This window comes from Piliocolobus tephrosceles, chromosome 2 (assembly GCF_002776525.5).
Source record: "Piliocolobus tephrosceles isolate RC106 chromosome 2, ASM277652v3, whole genome shotgun sequence".
In the NCBI taxonomy this organism is placed as follows: Eukaryota; Metazoa; Chordata; class Mammalia; order Primates; family Cercopithecidae; genus Piliocolobus; species Piliocolobus tephrosceles.
The window spans coordinates 91,832,098-91,855,966 of record NC_045435.1 but is presented as its reverse complement, the minus strand read 5'-3'; the positions used below and the strand labels follow the sequence as shown (position 1 = coordinate 91,855,966).

The window sequence follows — 23,869 nt, the reverse complement described above, 5'->3', positions numbered from 1 at the left end:
TCTTTGCTTAAAAAGATCTTGTGATTTCTCACCAAAAATGTGTCCATTCCTATCATTAAATAGGATTCCCTTGGAGGTAATGCCAAAACAGCCATAATTGCAAATGTTCATCCTGGATCCAGGTGTTTTGGGGAAACCCTATCAACACTTAACTTTGCTCAAAGAGCCAAGCTGATTAAAAACAAGGTAAAATACTGGCATATACTTCATTAAATAAATGAGAAAAATACTAAAGCTTGCAGTATGCCATTTTTGTGATTGCCCTAATGTTAACATTAACTTTTATTTCTCTGTAAAAGTTTATCTCACTGTATGCAAAATTTCTATTTTATCTTTCCTACCCTTCTATATCACACATGTAATCAGAGACCTAGGTTAGATCTTATGGTAGTTATTGCTTGACTAGTTTTTTCTCCCTTTTTTTGAGACACAGTCTTGCTGTGTCACCCAGGCTAGAGTGCAGTGGTGCAAACACAGATCACTCTACCCTCAACTTCCTGGGCTCAAGAGATCCTCCTGCCTCAGCCTCCTATGTAGCTGGAACCACAGGCATGCAGCACCATGCCAGGCTAATTTTTTAATTTTTTAAAAAAAGTATTTATTTATTTATTTATTTTGAGACAGAGTCTTGCTTTGTTGCCCAGGGTAGAGTGCAGTGGCGTGATCTCGGCTCACTGCAAGCTCCCTCTCCTGGGTTCATGCCATTCTCCTGCCTCAGCCTCCCGAGTAGCTGGGACTACAGGCACCTGCCACCATGCCCGGCTAATTTTTTGTATTTTTTAGTAGAGACAGGGTTTCACCGTGTTAGCCAGGATGGTCTCCATCTCCTGACCTCATGATCTGCCTGCCTCAGCCTTAATTTTTTAATTTTTTTGTACAGGCAGGGTCTCACTTTGTTGCCCAAGCTGGTCTCAAACTCCTGGGTTCAAGCAGTCCTCCTGCCTCATCATTTCAAAGTGTGGGGATTACAGGTGTGAACCACTGTACCCAGCTGACAAATGTTTTCTTAAGGGAAAGCAAATTAAGTTTGTGAGTCTTTCCTCCTGCCAACAGCCAATCAGTCAGTTCTGTAGCAGATATCAGCTGAGTATCCTCTGATTTAGTTCCATTCTAACAATATATGTCTGGAGATAGGGTGAGATCTCACAGGTTCAGGGCTCAGTCCTACAAGACTGCCCCTGACTTCTGATGCCAATTGCAAGCCCTAGCTTGTCCTATCTGTGCTTTCAGACCAATTGGCTGTAAATCAGGGGTTCCATGTTGCCCCTTTCCTTGGGTCAATCAGAAGACTATAGATCTAGTCATTTGTTTTATTTCCTTGGACTATGGAGTACTAGTAAGATGAGGAGGAAAAATCATTAGAGCTTTCTGACCCTAAGTCTCTTAAGATTTACTAGAAGTCTTTGGAGATTATAGAACTGCAGCGATAATTAGAATTGTGATGTCACTGATGGGACAGTGATGTCAGAAGTACAGTAGTACCTTGTAATGAAGCTGGCCATAAGAATCAGAAGCAACTGGAAATGGCTGCTTAACACACAAAAGAACAAAACCAAGAGACTTCTACTCGTCATTCTCAATGGTAAGCCCTCTGCAGCCTATCAGTGGACAGTGCTAGAATATCTGGGACTTGTTTAAGGATGTACTATTTAAATTTTTCCCAATGAGCAAATTGGGCTTACGGCAAGAATACAGAAGACCTTGGGGCTGTCACAGGGTGTTTTTTCCTTCCTGGAGTATTGAATATTTCATAGCTGAGTCCTCTGACCTGGTTGGTACTCAGCTGTTGGCACTCATTGTCACCCTTTAGTGGACCTTTTTAAAGATTTATTTTTTTAATTAATAAACTTTTTTTTTTTTTTGAGATAGAGTCTCGCTCTGTCACCAGGCTGGAGTGCAGTGGCACAATCTTGGCTCACTGCAACCTCTGCCTCCTGGGTTCAAGTGATTCTCCTGCCTCAGCCTCCCAAGTAGCTGGGACTACAGGCAGGTGCCACCATGCCCAGCTAAGTTTTTATATTTTTAGTACAGACGGCGTTTCACCGTGTTAGCCAGGATGGTCTCAATTTCCTGACCTCGTGATCCACCCACCTAGGCCTCCCAAAGTGCTGGGATTACAGGCGTGAGCCACCATGCCCAGCCAACTTTATTTTTATAGCAGTTTTAGGTTTATCGCAAAATTGAACAGAAAGTACAAAGAGATCTCATATATTCCCTGTCACCACACATGTGTGGCCTCCCCAACTCTTGACATCCTGACCCACGGTGGCACATTTTGTTTGTGAGTCTTTTAGCCTTTTAGAAGTTGTCCTAAATAAGACATTTCTTTAAGAAAATGAAGATAATCATTTAGTGTGGTAAAAAATTAAAAAAAAAAAAAAAGGAAGTGTCACACCAATCCCTCCTTCCAAAAGGGCTGTTAAAAAATAAAGGTTGGATTCCTCTGGAGAAGGTTGCTTCTGCAGAGCTCAAGCCAGCCCTGCAAGTCATCATGCACTTAGAGGTTAGGCTCCTTCCCTGTAGGGAGCTAGGAAAGAGGGGAAATGATACTCATTGAGGTGTTGACTCTTCTCCATTGGGAGGGTGGGGGAAGGCTGTTGTTCTCAGGGAAAGAAGTATTAGGTTAACACACCCGGATCCCAAAGGTGACCCAACCTAACAGCTCAGGCCTAGTCAGCTGGGGGGAAGAGAGCCTGGCTGGGGCTGTCTCTCTCTGGCTCCAGGTCTGAAGGCACAAGAAAAGGAAGCTTCCTCCCCACTCAAGCACACTGTGATTCCTGTGTGGTCGTGAAGTTTTGTTTGATGTTCATCACTACAAATCATATCAAACAAATGTAAACACAGGACTATACTACTCAAAAAGCATTATTTTAATGCTTTTTTAAAATTTCCTGAACAGGCAGTAGTAAATGAAGACACCCAAGGAAATGTGAGCCAGCTCCAAGCTGAAGTGAAGAGGCTCAAAGAACAACTGGCTGAGCTTGCTTCAGGACAGACGCCATCAGAAAGCTTCCTGACCAGAGGTAGGATAAGCACGCTGTCCTTTATCTTGGGGAAGACTGTGTACAAATAATAGTTTAAGAGCCCTAGGCCGGGCGCGGTGGCTCAAGCCTGTAATCCCAGCACTTTGGGAGGCCAAGACGGGCGGATCACAAGGTCAGGAGATGGAGACCATCCTGGCTAACACGGTGAAACCTCGTCTCTACTAAAATAATACAAAAAACTAGCCGGGTGAGGTGGCGGGCGCCTGTAGTCCCAGCTACTCGGGAGGCTGAGGCGGGAGAATGGTGTAAACCCGGGAGGCGGAGCTTGCATTGAGCTGAGATCCGGCCACTGCACTCCAGCCTGGGCGACAGAGCGAGACTCCGTCTCAAAAAAAAAAAAAAAAAAAAAAAGATAGACACAACACAATAAGGCAACCCACATTTTTCTATAAGTGTCTCTTTCTGCTTATTTCTCCTATATAGGAACATAGTGCTTTGTTTGTAATCAGATACAGATACCATAGGCAGTGAGTTCTGTGAGATATAGTAAAAGGGAGAATTAAAATAATTTTGAATAATCCATAATAAGTGCTAAAGAGATTAATTTCATTTAGATCTACTTCTACATAGCAGATGTAACCTATATATGTTTGCTATAGGATAAGAGAGACTTACTTTTCTTCAAAGAATAGCTAGTAGAGAATTAATTAACTGGAAATCCATAAAGCCAAGAGGGTGAATTATTAATAGATCTTAAGAGGTGCACAGCACCCTAGGACTGCTCTAATTTTTTAAAAAAATCTACTTCTACTTCTGTTACACCATATGTAATCTATTGTGCATATTAACTAAATAAAGAGAAACTTACTCTTTGAAGAACAACTAATATGTGGAATGGTTAATTTGAAATCCATGATCTGGTGATGACAGTCTCATTTTTTTTTTTTTTTTTTTTTTAGATGGAGTCTCTCTCTCTTGCCTAGGTTGGAGTACAGTGGTGCGGTCTCGGCTCACTGCAACCTCCACCTCCTGGGTTCAAGCAATTCTCCTGCCTCAGCCTCCTGAGTAGCTGGGACTACAGATGCACACCACCATGCCCGGCTAATTTTTTGTATTTTTAGTAGAGATGGGGGGGGGGGTCTCACCATGTTGGCCAGGCTGGTCTTGAACTTCTGACCTCAAGTGATTCATCTGCCTCAGCTTCCTAAAGTGCTGGGATTACAGGCATGAGCCACTGTGCCCGGCCACAGTCTCATTCTTTTAGATTAGTTGAGAGCAATCAAATTAAAGGCTGTCTGTTCTCTTGGGTTTGAAATGTGTTAAATATTTTTTTTTCATCTTCCCTTTCTTATTGGATCAATTACAGACAAAAAGAAGACTAATTATATGGAGTATTTCCAGGAAGCAATGTTATTCTTTAAGAAATCTGAACAGGAAAAGAAGGTAGGAAATGGAATTAGTAATAAAGGAGATTCAGGATACTTCGTTTTTTGCTGTGTGGTTTTTGTTGCATTACTGAGTGAAATAAATAATACCAAGTCAATAAAGTTAAAGAAGGCTATGAAAAATCAAATTTTGCCTTTAAGATTAAATTTGAAGTTAGTATTTATTGCTGGACTTACGAAAATTTAAGGATGTTGAATTATTTTTCATGTTTAACCAAATTATGAATTTCTTTAAGTCTCTGATAGAAAAAGTTACCCAATTAGAAGACCTCACCCTCAAAAAGGAAAAATTTATTCAATCTAATAAAATGATTGTGAAATTCCGAGAGGATCAAATAACACGCTTGGAAAAGCTCCACAAGGAATCCCGGGGAAGTTTTCTGCCTGAGGAGCAGGATCGTTTGCTCTCCGAATTAAGGGATGAGATTCAAACTCTGCGAGAACAAGTGAGTATAGGGCGTCTGTAATATTTCTAAAAATAAAAGAAGTTCAAAGCAAATCTAAATTTGTCACCAAGTACATGTTCTTTAATACAATGGAAATTGTTTTAAGTGAATTCTTCTGACAGTGTGATTGCATAATTCCTTTACCTGCCTTTTTAAAATAGTTAAAGGGAAGAGAAGGGGAAAAGGAAGAAGTTGTGGTGACGTTGCTACATAGTATGCAACTCTAGCAGGCCATGTAGAATTTCACCCAGTGGGCGTTGTGGTTGTCTGAGTTAGTAGGCTCTTTAGAGTTGTGCCTTTTAAAGTTTTTGTTGTTTTTCCTTTTCCTTAGGGAGAATGGATAGGTCAAACAGGTACATTGTGGGAAAAACCAAAATCTCTTATCAGCTTCTTGTTTATCTCTCCGGAGTTTTTAATGAATATTCAAACTAATATGGGTGGATATTTTTACTTTTGTTTCTCCTTTACACTTTTCTGCACTTTGCCTTTTTCAGTTAATCTTGGTTGACAGGATTAATTCAGTCCTTGTTCTTTTCAGTGTGTTGATTTAACTAGTCTCCTTTGCATGAAAAGCCTGCCACAGTGTACACCCTTGTGCTTACCTCCTTAGGTGGGTGAACATTGCAAGGGTCTAGACTCCGACTGAGAATAGCAGAGTTACAGGACATGCATATTTTCAAACTGATCACACATGCCAAGTTGCTTTCCACGGTAGTTACAGAAGGGTACCACCAGTAGTGCATGTGCATACCTAGTTTTCTAATGGCTTTTTAGAGGAACTAATTCACTAAAGAAATGTTTGTAAATGTATAATGCATGTAATTCTTCTATGTCACAGATAGAGCACCACCCCAGAGTTGCAAAGTATGCTATGGAAAATCATTCCCTCAGGGAGGAGAATAGAAGACTGAGATTATTAGAGCCTGTGAAAAGAGCCCAAGAAATGGATGCCCAGACCATTGCAAAACTAGAAAAAGCTTTCTCTGAAATAAGTGGCATAGAGAAAAGTGACAAAAGTAAGAAATGATTGTTGTATATACGTTCCATATAGGAAAGGACTGTATTAAAGAGCATTTGTAGTGCCTTGTGACTAGGGTCTTCCTTTTAGCCTCCAGGCCTGCTGTGCTAATGTCTTATACACATATTCTTTTATGTTATAGAAAGATATTTACTAAACTTTTTTTTCTCAAAGATCACAGAGCATAAACTATGTAAGCTAATAGATATAATAAGAAAATACTCATTGTATTTCTGTTTTATTGATAAAAAGATTGATTCAGATACTACGTTAAATTTTTACTAAATTTTCTGGTTTAAAGTATTTGAAATGAAAAGTGTTTAATTAATCAAACATGAATAAAAATCGAGTTGAAATGTTTATCAATCTAGTTAGGCCTGTGCAATGTAAGAGATGTAGAAAGGTCAGACTCAGCACAGTGTTTGGGTCCTGATGTTGTGGTTACCAGTGTATGCACTCTCTAGTTACATGCTGCTTTCATAAGTTTGCATACTATGTGAAAAGTGGTTTAGTTAGTACTAAGTCTGTCTTACAGTCTTGACAGCTGTTGGTGTTCATACCCTGGGATTTGGTAACAAAGTCTGTGTTTGCCCCAGTCTTGGAGTTAATATTTTCATGGTCTTTTATCATAGACGGGGCCTTGGTTTCCTTTTAGGTTGAAACTGAGAAAGTTCTACTGTTTTTATTCTACATTCATAAAGAAGACTGTCTCTTTGCTTTTTAAAATTTCATTTTTTAAGCCTTCTTCCATTCTGTTACGACTGAATAGAATATTAAGAGTCACAGTAACTGGGTTGGGGAGAGACTTAAGATATTAGATGTAAAATTACTATCAGGTTTTCTATTGTTTTTTTTTTTTTTGAGATGGAGTCTCACTTTGTTGCCCAGGCTGTAGTACAGTGGTGCGATCTCAGCTCACTGCAACCTCCACCTCCTGGATTCAAGCGATTCTCCTGCCTCAGGCTCTCTCCTGGGATTACATGCACACACCACCACACCGAGCCAACTTTTGTATTTTTGGTAGAGATGGGGTTTCACCATGTTGGCCAGGCTGATCTTGAACTTCTGGCCTCAAATGATCCACCCACCTCGGCCTCCCAAAGTGCTGGGATTACAGATGTGAGCCCCCAGGCCTGACTTAGGTTTTCTGTTTTATTTAAACTACTTTTCCCTACAGTGCCCGTTATTTTGTTGGCCATTTTGTTTTGGTCTCCATAGTACCTTGACTTAGTCCCTTCAGAAGATACTAATATCTGGATCTCATCAGTTTCTAAACATTGATCACTCTCTAAACAACTTTTACGTGATCTTTTCCCACACTGAAACTCAGTGGACTCTCTTCAACATATTCAGTGCTCTAGGCATTTCCTGAAAATTAATATTTTCTACCTGGTAGATGATACTGAGTTCTTACAACCTGCTGCCCTTGCTATTTGTTTCCTTTTCTAAATAATTCCTTGGCTGTTAACATTAGCTGCTAGCACTAATTCTTGCAAGATTCACTGGCTGCTGTTTCTCTGTCTAGCATTAGGCATGCCACATTTTTGTCATTCTTTGCTCTTTCTCCTAATGGGAAAGGTGTTGCCTTAACTACGCTTCTTCATCCTATGGCCTCTCCTTCTTAAACATGACTTCTAATCCCCTTTGGCACACTCTCACATCCTGTGCCTTCTGATGAGTTATAAGCTTTTGTATTTTAGGGCTCACTTTCCAACCCATTTCTCATTTTTCCTCCTTGTGGCCCAAAATTGATACCTGACAGAAAACTTAGAAAATGTGTCCTGTTATTTTTGTTTTTCAAATACTGAAGTTGTGAAGCTAGGCATGGTAGCATGCACCTGTAGTCCCAACTATTTGGGAGGCTAAAGCAGGGGGTTCACTTGAGACCAGAATTTGGGGCTTCAGTACACTATGATTGTGCTTGTGAATAGCCACTGCACTCTAGCCTGGGCAACATAATGAGGCCCTGTCTCCAAAAAAAAAAAAGACTGAGATTGTTTTCTTATTAACAGATCAGCAAGGATTTTCTCCTAAAGCTCAGAAAGAGCCATGTTCGTTTGCAAACACTGAGAAGTTAAAAGCACAACTCCTGCAAATTCAGACAGAGCTGAATAATTCAAAGCAAGAATATGAAGAATTCAAAGAACTTACTAGGTAAAGTCTAAATACACATGCATGCACACTTACTTTCTTTTAGTGTTCATTTGCTGTAGTGTTAATATTGATAATTCAATTGGGCGTTTTACTTTAAATATTAAACTCTCATAGAAGCAACTACTTTGACATGAAGAAAAAGCATGCTTCTAGCTCTTTACTAATATTAGATAATACAGGTGTTTTAAGCAGTTTTTTCCTGTTGGGTTGAGAGTCTATTGAACTTACATAATAAACTATTTAAATTTAAATTTGGTAATCAGAGTTGTTAAGATTTTTAGGAAGTATAGGTTTATTAATATTCCTACTTGATTCTCATTATGTAAAAACAAAGATAAATCGCATTCATATTATAACTAAGATCAAGCTTACCCTAAAATATAAACAAATGTTTGGTTCAAAAATGACATATCACATATGGTATAATCATGGACTATTTGGACTTTTGAATTTGAGCTCTACCATTTATTTACTAGTTGAATCCCTTAAACAGTCAGTCTCTGAGCTGTAGTTTACCGAACTGGAGAATGAAGGGAATAATCTGAGAGAATAGAGAATATCTCTGATTTAGAGATAACTATAAAGTTATGTGAGAGCATAAACTGTAAACTACTCTATAGATGTTTGACATTACTTATTACCTGAAATACTCAGTTTTACAATATCTATTAGGAAAAGGCAGCTAGAATTGGAATCAGAGCTTCAGTCTTTGCAAAAAGCGAACCTTAATCTTGAAAACCTTTTGGAAGCAACAAAAGCCTGCAAGCGGCAAGAAGTTTCTCAGCTGAATAAAATTCATGCTGAAACACTTAAGGTAGGTCATCTGAACCATACTTCCATCTGAAATCACTGCTGTGTCATTTTATTAGTAATGGAGTCTGTATGGTCTATCTCCGGATGCTGACGACATCCCATGCAGGTAATTAACACCCATGTCACACTGGTCCTTGGATTGCTGCCAGCAACCCCACTGATGTGTCCCCCCGGGGTAGGGTGGAGTAGGAAAGAATTCGGCATTTGGAATCAAATTTGAATGTGCTGCTAACCTTAGGCAGGGTTTCCTAACTTCTGAGCCTAATCTTTCTTTTCTCTAGATTGGAGATAAAAGTAATTTACTTGCAGAGTTTTAGTGTACTAAATGAGATAGATAAGCTACCTGGTACCTTGTAGGTATCAGTAAAATGACAGCTATTGCTACAATGTAACATGTCCTCAAAGCTTTCAGTAGAATAGAAACCCTAAAGGGCAAAGACCACTAAGGGATCACAGGTGCCATTGGAAATAACATGAGAGGGTTTTGTCCTCAATAACCATATCCCTCATAAAAGAAAAACAGGCTGGGCGCGGTGGCTCAAGCCTGTAATCCCAGCACTTTGGGAGGCCGAGACGGGCGGATCACGAGGTCAGGAGATCAAGACCATCCTGGCTAACACGGTGAAACCCCCTCTCTACTAAAAATACAAAAACTAGCCAGGTGAGGTGGCAGGCGCTTGTAGTCCCAGCTACTCGGGAGGCTGAGGCAGGAGAATGGCGTAAACCCAGGAGGCGGAGCTTGCAGTGAGCTGAGATCCGGCCACTGCACTCCAGTCCGGGCGACAGAGCGAGACTCCACCTCAAAAAAAAATAAAAATAAAAATAAAAAAAAGAAAAGAAAAGAAAAACAAACAAAAAAGAATGTATGAATGACTGAGAATGAGGAGAGAGAAAGGAAGTACACAAGGAAAACAAAAGGTTGAGGAGGTGATGCTGATTTCAGTTTTTGTATCACATTTTTGTGTCAAATTTTCTGAAGGTTAAAAAAATTTTACCACACCTGGGTGTGGTGGCGCAGGCCTGTAGTCCCAGCTACTTGGGAGGCTGAGCCAAAAGGATCGCTCAAGCCCAGGAATTCAAGTCCAGCTTGAATTCAAGTTCTTTTTTTTTCTTTTTTTGAGACAGAGTCTTGCTCTTGTCAGCCAGACTGGAGCGCAGTGGCACAATCTCAGCTCACTGCAACCTCTGCCTCTGGGGTTTAAGCGATTTTCCTGCCTCAGCCTCCCTAGTAGCTGGGATTACAGGTGCATGCCACCATGCCCAGCTAATTTTTGTATTTTTAGTAGAGATGGGGTTTCACCATGTTGGCCAGGCTGATCTCGAACTTGTGACCTCATGATCCACCCACCTCGGCCTCCCAAAGTGCTAGCATTACAGGTGGGAGCCACCACGCCGGCCTCAAGTTCTTTTCAATAAAAGAAAGAAGTAGAGAAGAAAGACAGAAAACCTTTCCTTATGTGTCTTAAAATATAAATAGATGTTTATTTATGATGATTATTTTTAGTAATGGTGCTTTTCGTGTCACTTAATGGAAGACTAAGTAATTGTATTCATTTGAATAGGTAATTCATGTGACTGAAATTTTTCTTTTTTTTTGAGATGAAATTTTGCTCTTGTTGCCCAGGCTGGCGTGCCTTAGTTTACAATCTTGGCTCACTGCAACCTCCGTCTCCTGGGTTCAAGTGATTCTCCTGCCTCTGCCTCCCAAGTAGCTGGGATTCCAGGTGCCTGCCACCACACCCGGCTGATTTTTGTATTTTTAGTAGAGATGGGGTTTCACCATGTTGGCCATGCTAGTCTTGAACTCCTGACCTCAGGTGATCTGCCCGTCTTGGCCTCCCAAAGTGCTGGGATTACAGGTGTGAGCCACTGCGCCTGGCCTGTGACTGAAATTTTCAAAGATATAAAAGGTATTTAGTAGCAAATCTCTTTCTACAGCTTGAGGGGGGTGTGTGTGTGTGTGTGTCTGTGTGTGTGTGTGTGTGTGTGTGTGTGTGTGTGTGTGTGTGTTTTAAAGCAATATTTTAGAGTTTGTCCTATGTCTGCAGGGGAAAAAATGTTCTCCCCTTTTTTGTTTCTGTTTTGGTTTTTGATTTGTTTTGGCAGCTGCTCAAGAATGTTATGTGGATATATAATGATTTATTCAACCTGGAAAATGCTGGGTTTTTTCCTATACAGGTAGAAATTTTAAGAAATTATTTTAAAATTTTGATTTATTTATTTTTGGTTTTGTTTTTTAGAGACAGGGTCTTGCCCTGTCACTCGGGCTGGAGTGCATTGGCATGATCATGGCTCACTGCAGCCTTGAACTCCTGGCTTCAAGTGATCCACCTGGAGCCTCAGCCTTCCAGAGCACTAGGATTACAGGTGTGAGCCACCATGCCTGACCAGAATTTTTTTTTAATGTTGCTTTTTAAAAAAGGTGGCCTTTGAAATTTTTGTAAGAAATTATTGAAAAATACTTGCAGAATACTGCCAAATATTTTATAATTCTGTGTCTGTAGCCCCTTAGCACAATTATAGAGCTTGAAGCACCATGGCATTCTAGTCCTACTTCTTCCTTTTATGACTGAGTAAACAGGACTCAGAGGATTGGCTCATAGCTATGCTATGAAGAGCGGCATAGCAATTCAGAGCCTTTGTTGTTGTTTTAGTTGTGCAACTACTATATGAATACATTCTCTTTGTTTAAAAGAAATATACATATTTCAAGTTAAAGTTAAAATTCCTTTTCAGCATCACTTCCAATCTGGATCTAATCTAATCCTTTGTCCCCCCCAATTCCTGGAGGTAGTTTAATCCTTTTTCTTAGCATTTTTATACTATAAATATATACAGACTGAGAAAACACATAGAGTTGTTTCCTAGATTGCTTATTGTTTTGCTTTTTTTTTTTCAAAGAGTCATTCTTCATATGTTATTCCACAATATGCTTTTGTTAACTCAGGGATATGCCTTAGAGCTTTCCACATTAACTGGTACCTAGAGCCTCATTTGGATATGAGGCTCAAGGAATATGAGCCTCATACCGGTTAATGTGAGGCTCAAGGGATATGAGCCTCATACCAGTTAATGTAGAAAGATCCAAGGCATCTTCCTTGAGGGACAGAAGAATTATAGAGCTTGAATTATAGAGCTTGAAGCACCATGAGGGATATCCCCTTAAGGGATATGCCTTGGATCTTTCCATATTAACTGGTACCTACTTCATTTTAACCCTAGGTTTCTGTGGCTTAAGTAGATGGTTTCGAGTGCATGCATTCTCTGGGGGTGGATTCCGTTAAAGGAGAATTGGTCATTTTAGGATGTCTTAGCATTTGAGTGAGTCAAGCTGAAGCTCCCTCCCAGTGTCTGTACCCTGTGCCTGCAGCATAGATGCACTCCTTGCCCAGCACTGTCCACAGGAACTGACATTGTCAGGCTTGTTAATATTTGACCATCTGATGGGTAAAAAATGAGATCTTGCTGTTAAGGTTTTAATTCTCATTTCTCTAATTTCGAATATCCTTTCATATGTTCATGTCCATTTGTATATCCTATTCCCTGAAAAGAAAGAGCCTATTTTACTATTTTTTAAAATATTTTTCTTCAGATTTTGTTTTTATGTAATAAGCATTTGTTAGGTATACTGCCAATATATTCCTCCATCATGTTGCTTGTCTTTCTTCTTTGCATGTGATGCTTTTGTTATGTAGAAATTTTATATTTTTGATGTAGCCAGGTTTATTGGCCTTTTATCTTTATGACTTTTTTGCCTTTTATTTTGCTTTACATTGAGGTGTTTGTGTATCCGCTGTTTTTCTTTTGAATGGTATGAGAAAGGGATTTAACTTAAAAATAAGAATAATAATAATAATACAGCTAGGTGCAGTGGCTCACACCTGTAATCTCAACACTTGGGGAGGCAGAAGCAGGAGGACTGCTTGAGTCCAGGAGTTTAAGACCAGCCTGGGCAACGTAGTAAGACCCTACCTCTGCAAAAAAAAAAAAAAAAAAATTTAGCCAGGTGTGGTGGCGTGCACCTTTGGTCTCAGCTACTCCTGATACTTGAAATTTCCACAGAAAAATTATTCTATTTCTGGGCTGGGCGTAGTGGCTCACGCCTGTAATTCTAGCACTTTGGGAGGCCAAAGCGGGTGAATCACTTGAGGCCAGGAGTTGGAGACCAGCCTGGCCAACATGGTGAAACCCTATTTCTACTGAAAATACAAAAAGTAGCCAGGCGTGGTGGTGTGTGCCTGTAGTCCCAGCTACTTGGAAGACTGAAGCAAGAGAATCGCTTGAACCTGGGAGGCAGAGGTTGTGGTGAGCCAAGATCACACCATTATACTCCAGCCTGGGCAACAGAGCAAGACTCTGTCTCAATAATAATAATAATTCTATTTCTGGACTTTGTATTTCCTCCCAGTGTTCTATTTGAATGTACATAAGCTAATGTACTGTTTTAATATGTACAGTAATGTAATATACTATTTTAATGACCATACTCCCATACCCCTATGTATTTTTATATCAGATGGGGAAGTCTCCCTGATTTGTTCTTTTTCTTTTTATTTTTTTTTGAGAGACAGGATCTCAGTCTGTCACTCAGGCTGGAGTGCAATTGTGTGATAATAGCTCACTGCACCCTAGAACACCTGGGCTCTGGGGATCCTCCTGCCTCAGCTTCCCAAGTAGCTGGGACTACAGGCCCGGGACACCGTGCCTGTAAAAATAATTAAAATAATTTTTTTTTGGTAGAGACAGGATCTCACTATGTTGCCTAGCCTGGTCTTGGACTCCTGGCCTCAAGTGATCCTCCCCTTCTTAGCCTCTCAAAGTGTTGGGATTATAGCCATGAACTATCATGCCTGGCTTGTTCTTTTTAATTGTCTTGTCTCTTCTTGTACATTTATTCTTTGTATGAAATTAGATATCAGCTCATTAAGTTTATTTTTAAAAATTGTATTAGGATTTTGCTTGGGACTGCGTTGAATTGATAAATTTATTTCCACTTGGGCATTTTTATACTGTGTTTCAAGGACACTTTTTCCTTTCTTTTCATGAATAGTATTTCAATTTTATCCTCTCTATTCACAAAATTATTAAATATGCCCTTTTTAAATATGTGCTAATGTTTTCCATAATCATTTTTTGCTGCAGATTATAACTACACCAACCAAGGCCTGCCAACTTCGTTCCCGACCAGTACCAAAATTAAGCCCTGAAACGGGAAGCTTTGGCTCTCTATACACTCAGAATTCTAATATATTAGATAATGATATATTAAATGAGCCAGTTCCACCCGAGATGAATGAACAAGCCTTTGAGGCCATTTCTGAAGAGCTTAGTACAATGCAGGTAATGTTTTGTTCTAGAAAAAATAAATAACTGGACATCCATTTAAATAAATTTGCCTTACTATTTTAATTCCCTGTAAGTTACAGTGTTCAAAAGTGCTTAGTATTAAAATCATATCTTTTTAGTGTGGGTTTATAATCATTTCTAGATTGGAATCAGCCCACTCTTGCATTTTGTCTCCACTTTGCAATCTTTAGCAAGTCATTCTCCATGGGCTTTGGTTCCCTAGTGTATAAAATGACCAGTTGGCCGCTAGCTTCAAGTTCCAGAACTGGTTTATATAGCACAGTGCTGTATCTGCTAAGGAAAGTTAGAAGAGGCCGGGCGCAGTGGCTCTTGCCTGTAATCCTAGCACTCTGGGAGGCTGAGGCAGGCAGATCACATGAGATCAAGAGTTCGAGACTAGCCTGATCAACATGGTGAAACCCCGTCTCTACTAAATACACAAAATTAACCAGGTGTGGTGGTGCATGCCTGTAATCCCAGCTACTCGGGAGGGTGAGGCAGGAGAGTTGCTTGAACCTGAGAGGCAGAGGTTGCAGTAATTCGAGATCACGCCACTGCACTTCAACCTGGGCAACAAGAGCGAAACTCTGTCTTAAAAAAAAGAAAGCTGAAAGAATCTTATTATTGTGGGGAAAAGAAAGAGAGATCAGACTGTTACTGTGTCTAAATAGAAAGAAGTAGACATAAGAGACTCCATTTTGTTCTGTATTTGAGATGCTGTTAATCTGTGACCTTACCCCCAACCTTGTCCTTGCAAGAGACATGTGCTGTGGTGACTCAAGGTTTAAGGGATTTTGGGCTGTGCAGGGTGTGCTTTGTTAAACAAGTGCCTGAAGGCAGTATGCTTGTGAAAAGTCATCACCCTTCTCTTAATCTCAAGTACCCAGGGACACTGCCAAAGGTCACAGGGACCTCTGCCTAGGAAAGCTAGGTATTGTCCAAGGTTTCTCCCCATGTGATACTCTGAAATATGGCCTGGTGGGAAGGGAAAGACCTGATCATCCCCCAGCCTGACACCCGTGAAGGTTCTGTGCTGAGGAGGACTAGTATAAGAGGAAAGAAGGCCTCTTGGCAGTTGAGATAGAGAAAAGCATCTGTCTCCTGCCCGTCTCTAGGCAATGGAACATCTCGATGTAAAACCCGATTGTATGTTCTGTTTACTGAGAAAGGAGAAAACCGCCTTAGGGCGAAAAGTAGGACTTGCTAGCGCAATGCTGCTCTTTATGCACTAAAAGGGTTTATGGAGATGTTTGCATATGCATATCAAGGCACAGCACTTTTCCTTAAACTTATGTCACAGAGATCTTTATTCATATGTCTTACTGCTGACCTTCTCAGAATGATGATCCTCTTATCCTCCTACTTCCCTTTTTCTAAGATAGTAAAGATAATGATCAATAAATACTGCCAGTGTAGGTCCTCTGTATGCTGAGCACCGGTCCCCTAGGCCCACTTTTTCTTTCTCTATACTTTGTGTCTCATTTCTTTTCTCAAGTCTCATTCCACCTGAGAAACGCCCACAGGTGTGGAGGGGCAAGCCACCCCTTCAATTATAGATCAAATTTTAGACAACTTTTAGTATATTTGAAATAACCTGAAATTTGATTATTCCAGAATTTTTATGATTTGTTAATTTTTAAAAATAGGTTTTCTACTGTCCAGTAAAATTTGGAGTGGGCCAGACCACCCCAAACCCCAGTATTTTGTCCTTTCCAGGCCATGGAGGCCTTTCTGGTGAGGTAACTGCTTGCAGCCCTGAGGAAGCTTCTTAGAAGTCTCAAGATGGCCCTATCATTTAATCCAGGATTTTAATTTTAATCACTTCTTTCCTTTGTATTTCAAAGTATCTACTTTAACGGACCACAAGTGTAAATCTGAAACATTAGAAATCATTTAGTACATAACCTTTTGATATTGCTTTCTGGCTCCAAACGGGCCTCTGATACCTTTGTTCATATGAAGTTTTGAATTTGTTTTGTTTTGTTTTGTTTTGTCTTTAATGCAGAAGAAATGGTGGAATGTTTGAGAATTTCATTAAAAGAAATTTTGATGACTGAAGTTTTTGTGTTGCAGGAACAAATGAGTGCTCTTCAAGCCAAATTGGATGAAGAAGAGCATAAAAACCTAAAGCTTCAGCAGCTCGTTGACAAACTGGAACATCATTCTACCCAAATGCAGGAGGTGAGACCAAGAACACAGCCTCAGAAAATGTATGAAGTACCCTCAAATGTTTCCTTGAGGAAACATCCTCAAGGATCCTCAAACATCCTTGAGTATGTATGAAACATACTCAGAGAGTATCACAGAAAGAAAGTGTTGCCACATGGCCTTAGTGAAGACTTATTTGAGCTGTATTTTCTACCTTGTTACTTGGCATGCTGCTCTGATAATGAGACAGGCATGCATAGTCTGCACCTGGCTGACTTAGTCAATAATGCAGATGGATCCCTTGCTATGTGTTTAGAAGAAACCAAGATGGACTGTCCATGGCTTCGTAGTTGTTAATCCTCTTTACTGTAGTTCATGGGGACAGCCAATTTTCTTCTGGTCAGAGACGTAAAAACTAGACTTTAAAAACAGAAGCAGGTTAATGAGGCCAGACATGGTGGCTCACACCTGTAATCCCAGCACTTTGGGAGGCAATGATTTGGAGTGCGTCTTAGCATACCAGGATTCCTTTTCCAGTAAATTTATCTGTTTTCCCAAAGCTTTTCTCATCAGAGAGAATTGATTGGACCAAACAGCAGGAAGAGCTTCTCTCACAGTTGAATGTCCTTGAAAAGCAGCTTCAAGAGACTCAAACTAAAAATGACTGTAAGTTATTCTATCAGGACCTTTGTGACTTGAAGGAATATTGTAACTCAGTATCTTTTTACTCTTATTGATAAAGCTGTTCCTATGTTTTTGGATGGTTGCTTTGTTGTTGTTTGTTGTTTGATAACCAGACTGGAATTTGCATGCAGTGGTAAGTAACAGTTATATATCATAAAAGGTAAATTTCTCCATCATTGTCCACAAACAAATGATACAAATGTTTGCTTAAAGTTTTTTGTTTATTTGTTTGTGAGACAGAGTCTTGCTTTGTCACCCAGGCAGGAGTCCAGTGGCATGATCTCGGCTCACTGCAACCTCCACCTCCCGAGTTCAAGCAATTCCCCACCTCAGCCTTCTGAGTAGTAGCTGGGATTACAGGAGTGCATTACCATGCCTGGCTAATTTTTTTCTTCTTTGGATTTTTTTTTTTTTTGAGATGGAGTCTTACTCTGTTGCTCAGGCTGGAGCGCAGTGGTGGGATCTCGGCGGCTCACTGCAACCTCTGGCTCCTGGGTTCAAGCAGTTCTCCTGTCTCAGCCTCCCAAGTAGCTGGGATTATAGGCATGCACCACCAAGCCCAGCTAATTTTAGTAGAGACATGGTTTTGCCATGTTGGCCAGGCTGGTCACGAACTCCTGACCTCAGGTGATCCACCCACCTTGGCTTCCCAAAGTGCTGGGAATACAGGCGTGAGCCAACACACGTGGCCTAGTTTTTATATTTTTAGTAGGTAGAGACAGGGTTTTACCATGTTGGCCAGGCTGGTCTCAAACTGCTGACCTCAGGGGATCCACCCACCTCGGCCTCCCAAAGTGCTGGGATTACAAGCATGAGCCACCATGCCCAGCCTGCTTAAAGTTTTAAATAAGCTGCTTTGAAAATGAAGTGTCTTGAATTCATGAATGTTTTAATATTAGCAAAGCATAGGTTATATATTTGTATATGTTTTTGGATGTGGGAGTATCATTTGATTCCCAGTGTTTTCACTTTATTTTTCACTTCATTAAAGTACTTGCAGTGGTTTGTAATAAAGCTAAAACAAAAAGAGATAGGCATTCTGTTTCCTTTGAACTAAAAAGTTAACTAATACTATTTGCAGTTGTAGTTGTCTTAGAAGACCTGAAGTGTTTGACCCATGTTAGAAAGTTTAGGCAAATTTCCAAGGGATTTTTCAGTAACTAAGATGAGCTCACTTAAAATACGTTACATCTTTTAATTTTTTTTTCTTATATTAAGAGTTTTGTTTGTTTGTTTGTTTTGAGACAGAGTCTCACTTTGTCATGCAGGCTGGAGTGCAGTGGTGCGATCTCGGCTCACTGTAACCTCCACCTCCCAGGCTCAAGCGATCCTCCCACCTCAGCCTCCTGAGTAGCTGGGACCACAGGTGCTCACCACCACACCCAGCTAATTTTTTGTATTTTTGGTAGAGACAGGGTTTTGCCATGTTGCTCAGGCTGGTCTCGAACTCCTAACCTCAAGCATTTCGCCTGCCTCAGCCTCACAAAGTGCTGGGATTATAGGCATGAGCCACTGTGCCTGCCCTTATGTTAGGAGTTTTGAAGCACATTTTACAGGAGAAATCTAGCAAAGTCAAGTGACCTGTAAGTCAGGGACAGATGTTAACTCTTTCTATTTCAGTAGGAATTTACCGAAAACCGTGTGCAAGGGAGAGGAAGAAAACAGAAATCTCAGGGCTGCTAGGTACCCACCACTTAATTCTTCAACATTTTTCCTTAAAATAGTATTTTCGACTTGATTTTGCTAATTGTGGGAATAGTACCTATCAAATTTATTTGTCTGCTTTAAGAAACCTATTGAGGATATGTTTTATTTGTTTTTTAGTTTTGAAAAGTGAGGTGCACGACCTGCGAGTAGTCCTTCATTCTGCTGACAAGGAGCTTTCTTCAGTGAAATTGGAGTATAGTTCATTCAAAATGAGTCAGGAGAAAGAATTCAACAAACTTTCCGAAAGACACATGCATGTACAGCTTCAATTGGATAATCTCAGGTAGAGTTGTTTTCTTATGGTTTCAAGTTGCCTGATTGGCTGTAACCTACGACTGTTTGAAGTTGCAAGTGTTAAACCCAACTCAAAGCAGTTAAACAAATAAAAAGGATAATTTATTGGCTCCAATATTGGGAGACCCCGGAGGTGATTTTAGTTTCAGGAACAGACTAGTCTCAAACAATATTGTCAGTGGTCTATCTCTCTCAGCTCTGCTCTGTTCTATGTATTGCTCTTATTCCCTCCTATTATTGAGGTCCTTCTTCTCTGTGACAAGGAACAGATTGCCTCACACAGCTCCATATTTTGGTTCCCAGCATAAAAACTCCTGTAAAGAAATTCTCTCTTCCAACAGCCATGTATTATCCCAGAGAAAATCTGAATTGGTTTTGCTTGAGTCATCTGCTCCCCTTTGGACTAGTCACTTACCAGGTTTGAGATGGCACTGGCCCAACAACATAGAGTAATGTGCCTGCTCTGGAAGGAAAGGTGTGCTCTTACTAGAAGAAAGGACAGTGTAAGGTAAATCAAAACAATAGTCATCACTGCTGTGCACACTAACTCTACAAAGGCTGGCTGATTGGTCAGTACTGGTAATCTTGACACAAATGTAATCTCACATGTAAATAGATTCTTCTTTGTTATTTACTGTTTCCTTTTTTCTTCTTGCTAATTTCAACCTTTTGTATAACATAACACTTTTTGACAATGTCTCCTGTGTCTATAGCCATAATTTAATAATGGACATGAATGTTATACTGTGAATGTGATGTAAATGTAACTGTTTGCTCTGGAAAAGCTACTAATAGGCAGCCTTGAGTTTAATTTTTGTAGACATAACAAAGATTAAAATCTGTAGCTGTTGAGCGTTTTTTGGATATACAACCAGAAATTGAAAGAGAGGAAGAAAACTTGAGATCTGCAGGCCAGAGCTATCTGTACATACATTTTTCCTTTTTTTTTTAATTAAAAGATTCATTTCTATTTGTAAAATGAAAAAATGCATAATTATTACTAATGAAATACTGACAATAGTTTCATTTTCATAACAGAGAAAGTGATGACATTTGTAACCTTTCCTTGCCATATCTCTATCTCACTGAATGTTGAATAGCTTGAGTTTTAGGCAAAATCCCATATTTATCTGCTGCGTCTTCCTTCTTTTGTTGTTTTTTTTTTTTTTTAATTTTTATTTTACTTTAAGTTCTAGGGTACATGTGCACAACGTGCAGGTTTGTTACATAGGTATACATGTGCCATGTTGCTTTGCTGCACCCATTAACTCATCATTTACATTAGGATTTCTCCTAATGCTATCCCTCCCCCAGACCCTACCCCCTGACAGGCCCTGGTGTGTGATGTTCCCCGCCCTGTGTCCAAGTGTTCTCATTCAGTTCCCACCTACCAGTGAGAACATGCGGTGTTTGGTTTTCTGTCCTTGTGTTAGTTTGCTGAGAATGATGGTTTCCAGCTTCATCCATGTCCCTGGAAAGGACATGAACTCATCCTTTTTTATGGCTGCATAGTATTCCATGGTGTATGTGTGCCACATTTTCTTAATCTAGTCTATCATTGATGGACATTTGGGTTGGTTCCAAGTCTTTGCTATTGTGAATAGTGCCACAATAAACATACATGTGCATGTGTCTTTATAGCAGCATGATTTATAATCCGTTGGGTATACACCCAGTAATGGGATCAGTGGGTCAAACGGTATCTCTAGTTCCAGATCCTTGAGGAATCACCACACTGTCTTCCACAATGGTTGAACTAATTTACACTCCCACCAACAGTGTAAAAGCATTCCTATTTCTCCACATCCTCTCCAGCATCTGTTGTTCCCTGACTTTTTAATGATTGCCATTCTAACTGGTCTGAGATGGTATCTCATTGTGGTTTTGATTTGCATTTCTCTGATGACCAGTGATGATGAGCATTTTTTTCATGTGTCTGTTTGTTGCATAAATGTCTTTTTTTGAGATATGTCTGTTTATATCCTTTGCCCACTTTTTGATGGGATTGTTTTGTTCTAGTAAACTTGTTTAAGTTCTTCGGAGATTCTGGATATTAGCCCTTTGTCAGATAGGTAGATTGCAAAAATGTTCTCCCATTCTGTAGGTTGCCTGTTCACTCTGATGGTAGTTTCTTTTGCTGTGTAGAGGCTCTTTAGTTTAATTAGATCCCATTTGTCTATTTTGGCTTTTGTTGCCATTGCTTTTGGTGTTTTAGTCATGAAGTCTTTGCCCATGCCTATGTCCTGAATGGTATTGGCTAGGTTTTCTTCTAGGGTTTTTATGGTTTTAGGTCTAACATTTAAGTATTTAATCCATCTTGAATTAATTTTTGTATAAGGTATAAGGAAGGGATCTAGTTTCAGCTTTCTACATATGGCTAGCCAGTTTTCCCAGCACCATTTATTAAATAGGGAATCCTTCCCCATTTCTTGTTTTTGTCAGGTTTGTCAAAGATCAGATGGTTGTAGATGTGTGGTATTATTTCTGAGGCCTATGTTCTGTTCCATTGGTCTATCTCTCTGTTTTGGTACCAGTACAAGGCTGCTTTGGTTACTGAAGCCTTGTAGCATAGTTTGAAGTCAGGTAGCGTGATGCCTCCAGCTTTGTTCTTTTGGCTTAGGATTGTCTTGGCAATGCGGGCTCTTTTTTGGTTCCATGTGAACTTTAAAGTAGTTTTTTCCAATTCTGTGAAGAAAGTCATTGGTAGCTTGATGGGGATGGCATTGAATCTATCAATTACTCTGGGCAGTATGGCCATTTTCATGATATTGATTCTTCCTATCCATGAGCATGTAATGTTCTTCCATTTGTTTGTGTCCTCTTTTATTTCGTTGAGCAGTGGTTTGTAGTATAGTTCTCCTTGAAGAGGTCCTTCACATCCCTTGTAAGTTGGATTCCTAGGTATTTTATTCTCCTTGTAGCAGTTGTGAATGGGAGTTCACTCATAATTTGGCTCTCTGTCCATTATTGGTGTATAGGAATGCTTGTGATTTTTGCACATGATTTTGTATCCTGAGACTTTGCTGAAGTTGCTTATCAGCTTAAGGAGATTTTGGGCTGAGATGATGAGGTTTTCTAAATATACAATCATGTCGTCTGCAAACAGGGACAATTCGACTTCCTATTTTCCTAATTGAATAGCCCTTATTTCTTTCTCTTGTCTGATTGCCCTGGCCAAAACTTCCAACACTATGTTGAATAGGAGTGGTGAGAGAGGGCATCCCTGTCTTGTGCCAGTTTTCAAAGGGAATGCTTCCAGTTTTTGCCCATTCAGTATGATATTGGCTGTGAGTTTGTCATAAATAGCTCTTATTATTTTGAGATATATTCTATCAATATCTAGTTTATTGAGAGTTTTCAACATGAAGGGCTGTTGAATTTTGTCAAAGGCCTTTTCTGCATCTATTGAAATAATCATGTGGTTTTTGTCATTGGTTCTGTTTATGTGATGGATTATATCTATTGATTTGCGTATGTTGAGCCAGCCTTGCATGCCATAGATACAGCTGACTTGATTGTAGTGGATAAGCTTTTTGATGTGCTGCTGGATTCAGTTTGCCAGTATTTTATTGAGGATTTTTGCATTGACATTCATCAGGGATATTGGTCTAAAATTCTCTTTTTTTGTTGTGTCTCTGCCAGGCTTTGGTATCAGGATGATGTTGGCCTCATAAAATGAGTTAAGGAGGATTCCCTCTTTTTCTGTTGATTGGAATAGTTTCAGAAGGGATGGTACCAGCTCCTCTTTGTACCTCTGGTAGAATTCAGCTGTGAATCCATCTGGTCCTGGACTTGTTTGGGTTGCTAGGCTATTAATTAAAGCTTCAATTTCAGAGCCTGTTATTGGTCTATTCAGAGATTCAGCTTCTTCCTGGTTTAGTCTTGGGAGGGTGTATGTGTCCAGGAATTCATCCATTTCTTCTAGATTTTCTAGTTTATTTGCATAGAGGTGTTTATAGTATTCTCTGATGGTAGTTTGTATTTCTGTGGGATTGGTGGTGATATCCCCTTTATCATTTTTTATTGCATCTATCTGATTCTTCTCTCTTTTTTTCTTTATTAGTCTTGCTAGCAGTCTATCAATTTTGTTGATCTTTTCAGAAAACCAGCTCCTGGGTTCATTAATTTTCTGAAGGGTTTTTTTGTGTCTCTGTCTCTTTCAGTTATGCTCTGATCTTAGTTATTTCCTGCCTTCTGCTAGCTTTTGAATGTGTTTCCTCTTGCTTCTCTAGTTCTTTTAGTTGTGATGTTAGGGTGTCAATTTTAGATCTTTTATGCTTTCTCTTATGGGCATTTAGTGCTATGAATTTCCTTCTACACACTGCTTTAAATGTGTCCCAGAGATTCTGGTATGTTGTATCTTTGTTCTCATTGGTTTCAAAGAACATCTTTATTTCTGCCTTCATTTTGTTATTTACCCAGTAGTCATTCAGGAGCAGGTTGTTCAGTTTCCATGTAGTTGTGTGGTTTTGAGTGAATCTCTTACTCCTGAGTTCTAATTTATTGCACTTTGGTCTAAGAGACAGTTTGTTGTGATTTCTGTTCTTTTACATTTGCTGAGGAGTGCTTTACTTCCAACTATGTGTTCAATTTTGGAGTAAGTGCGATGTGGTGCTGAGAAGAATGTATATTCTGTTAATTTGGGGTGGAGAGTTCTGTAGATGTCTATTCGGTCTGCTTGGTGCAGAGCTGAGTTCAAGTTCTGGATATCCTTGTTAACCTTCTGTCTCATTGATCTGTCTAGTATTAACAGTGGGGTGTTAAAGTCTCCCATTATTATTGTGTGGGAGTCTAAGTCTCTTTGTAGGTCTCTAACGACTTGTTTTAGGA

General features: G+C 39.8%; 1 protein-coding gene across 1 annotated transcript in view; it reads left to right on the top strand.

Moving 5' to 3' along the window:
- The window catches only part of KIF15 (kinesin family member 15), a 93,443-nt gene that overhangs the window by 36,335 nt on the left and 33,239 nt on the right, over nt 1-23,869 (top strand). The window contains exons 10-20 of the mRNA XM_023231554.2: nt 64-186; nt 2,900-3,023; nt 4,351-4,427; nt 4,666-4,875; nt 5,714-5,891; nt 7,906-8,047; nt 8,720-8,861; nt 14,003-14,200; nt 16,280-16,387; nt 16,915-17,020; nt 18,863-19,028. Of these exons, the coding sequence (XP_023087322.2) occupies nt 64-186; nt 2,900-3,023; nt 4,351-4,427; nt 4,666-4,875; nt 5,714-5,891; nt 7,906-8,047; nt 8,720-8,861; nt 14,003-14,200; nt 16,280-16,387; nt 16,915-17,020; nt 18,863-19,028 (1,574 nt within the window). The remainder of the gene's footprint in view (nt 1-63; nt 187-2,899; nt 3,024-4,350; nt 4,428-4,665; nt 4,876-5,713; nt 5,892-7,905; nt 8,048-8,719; nt 8,862-14,002; nt 14,201-16,279; nt 16,388-16,914; nt 17,021-18,862; nt 19,029-23,869) is intronic.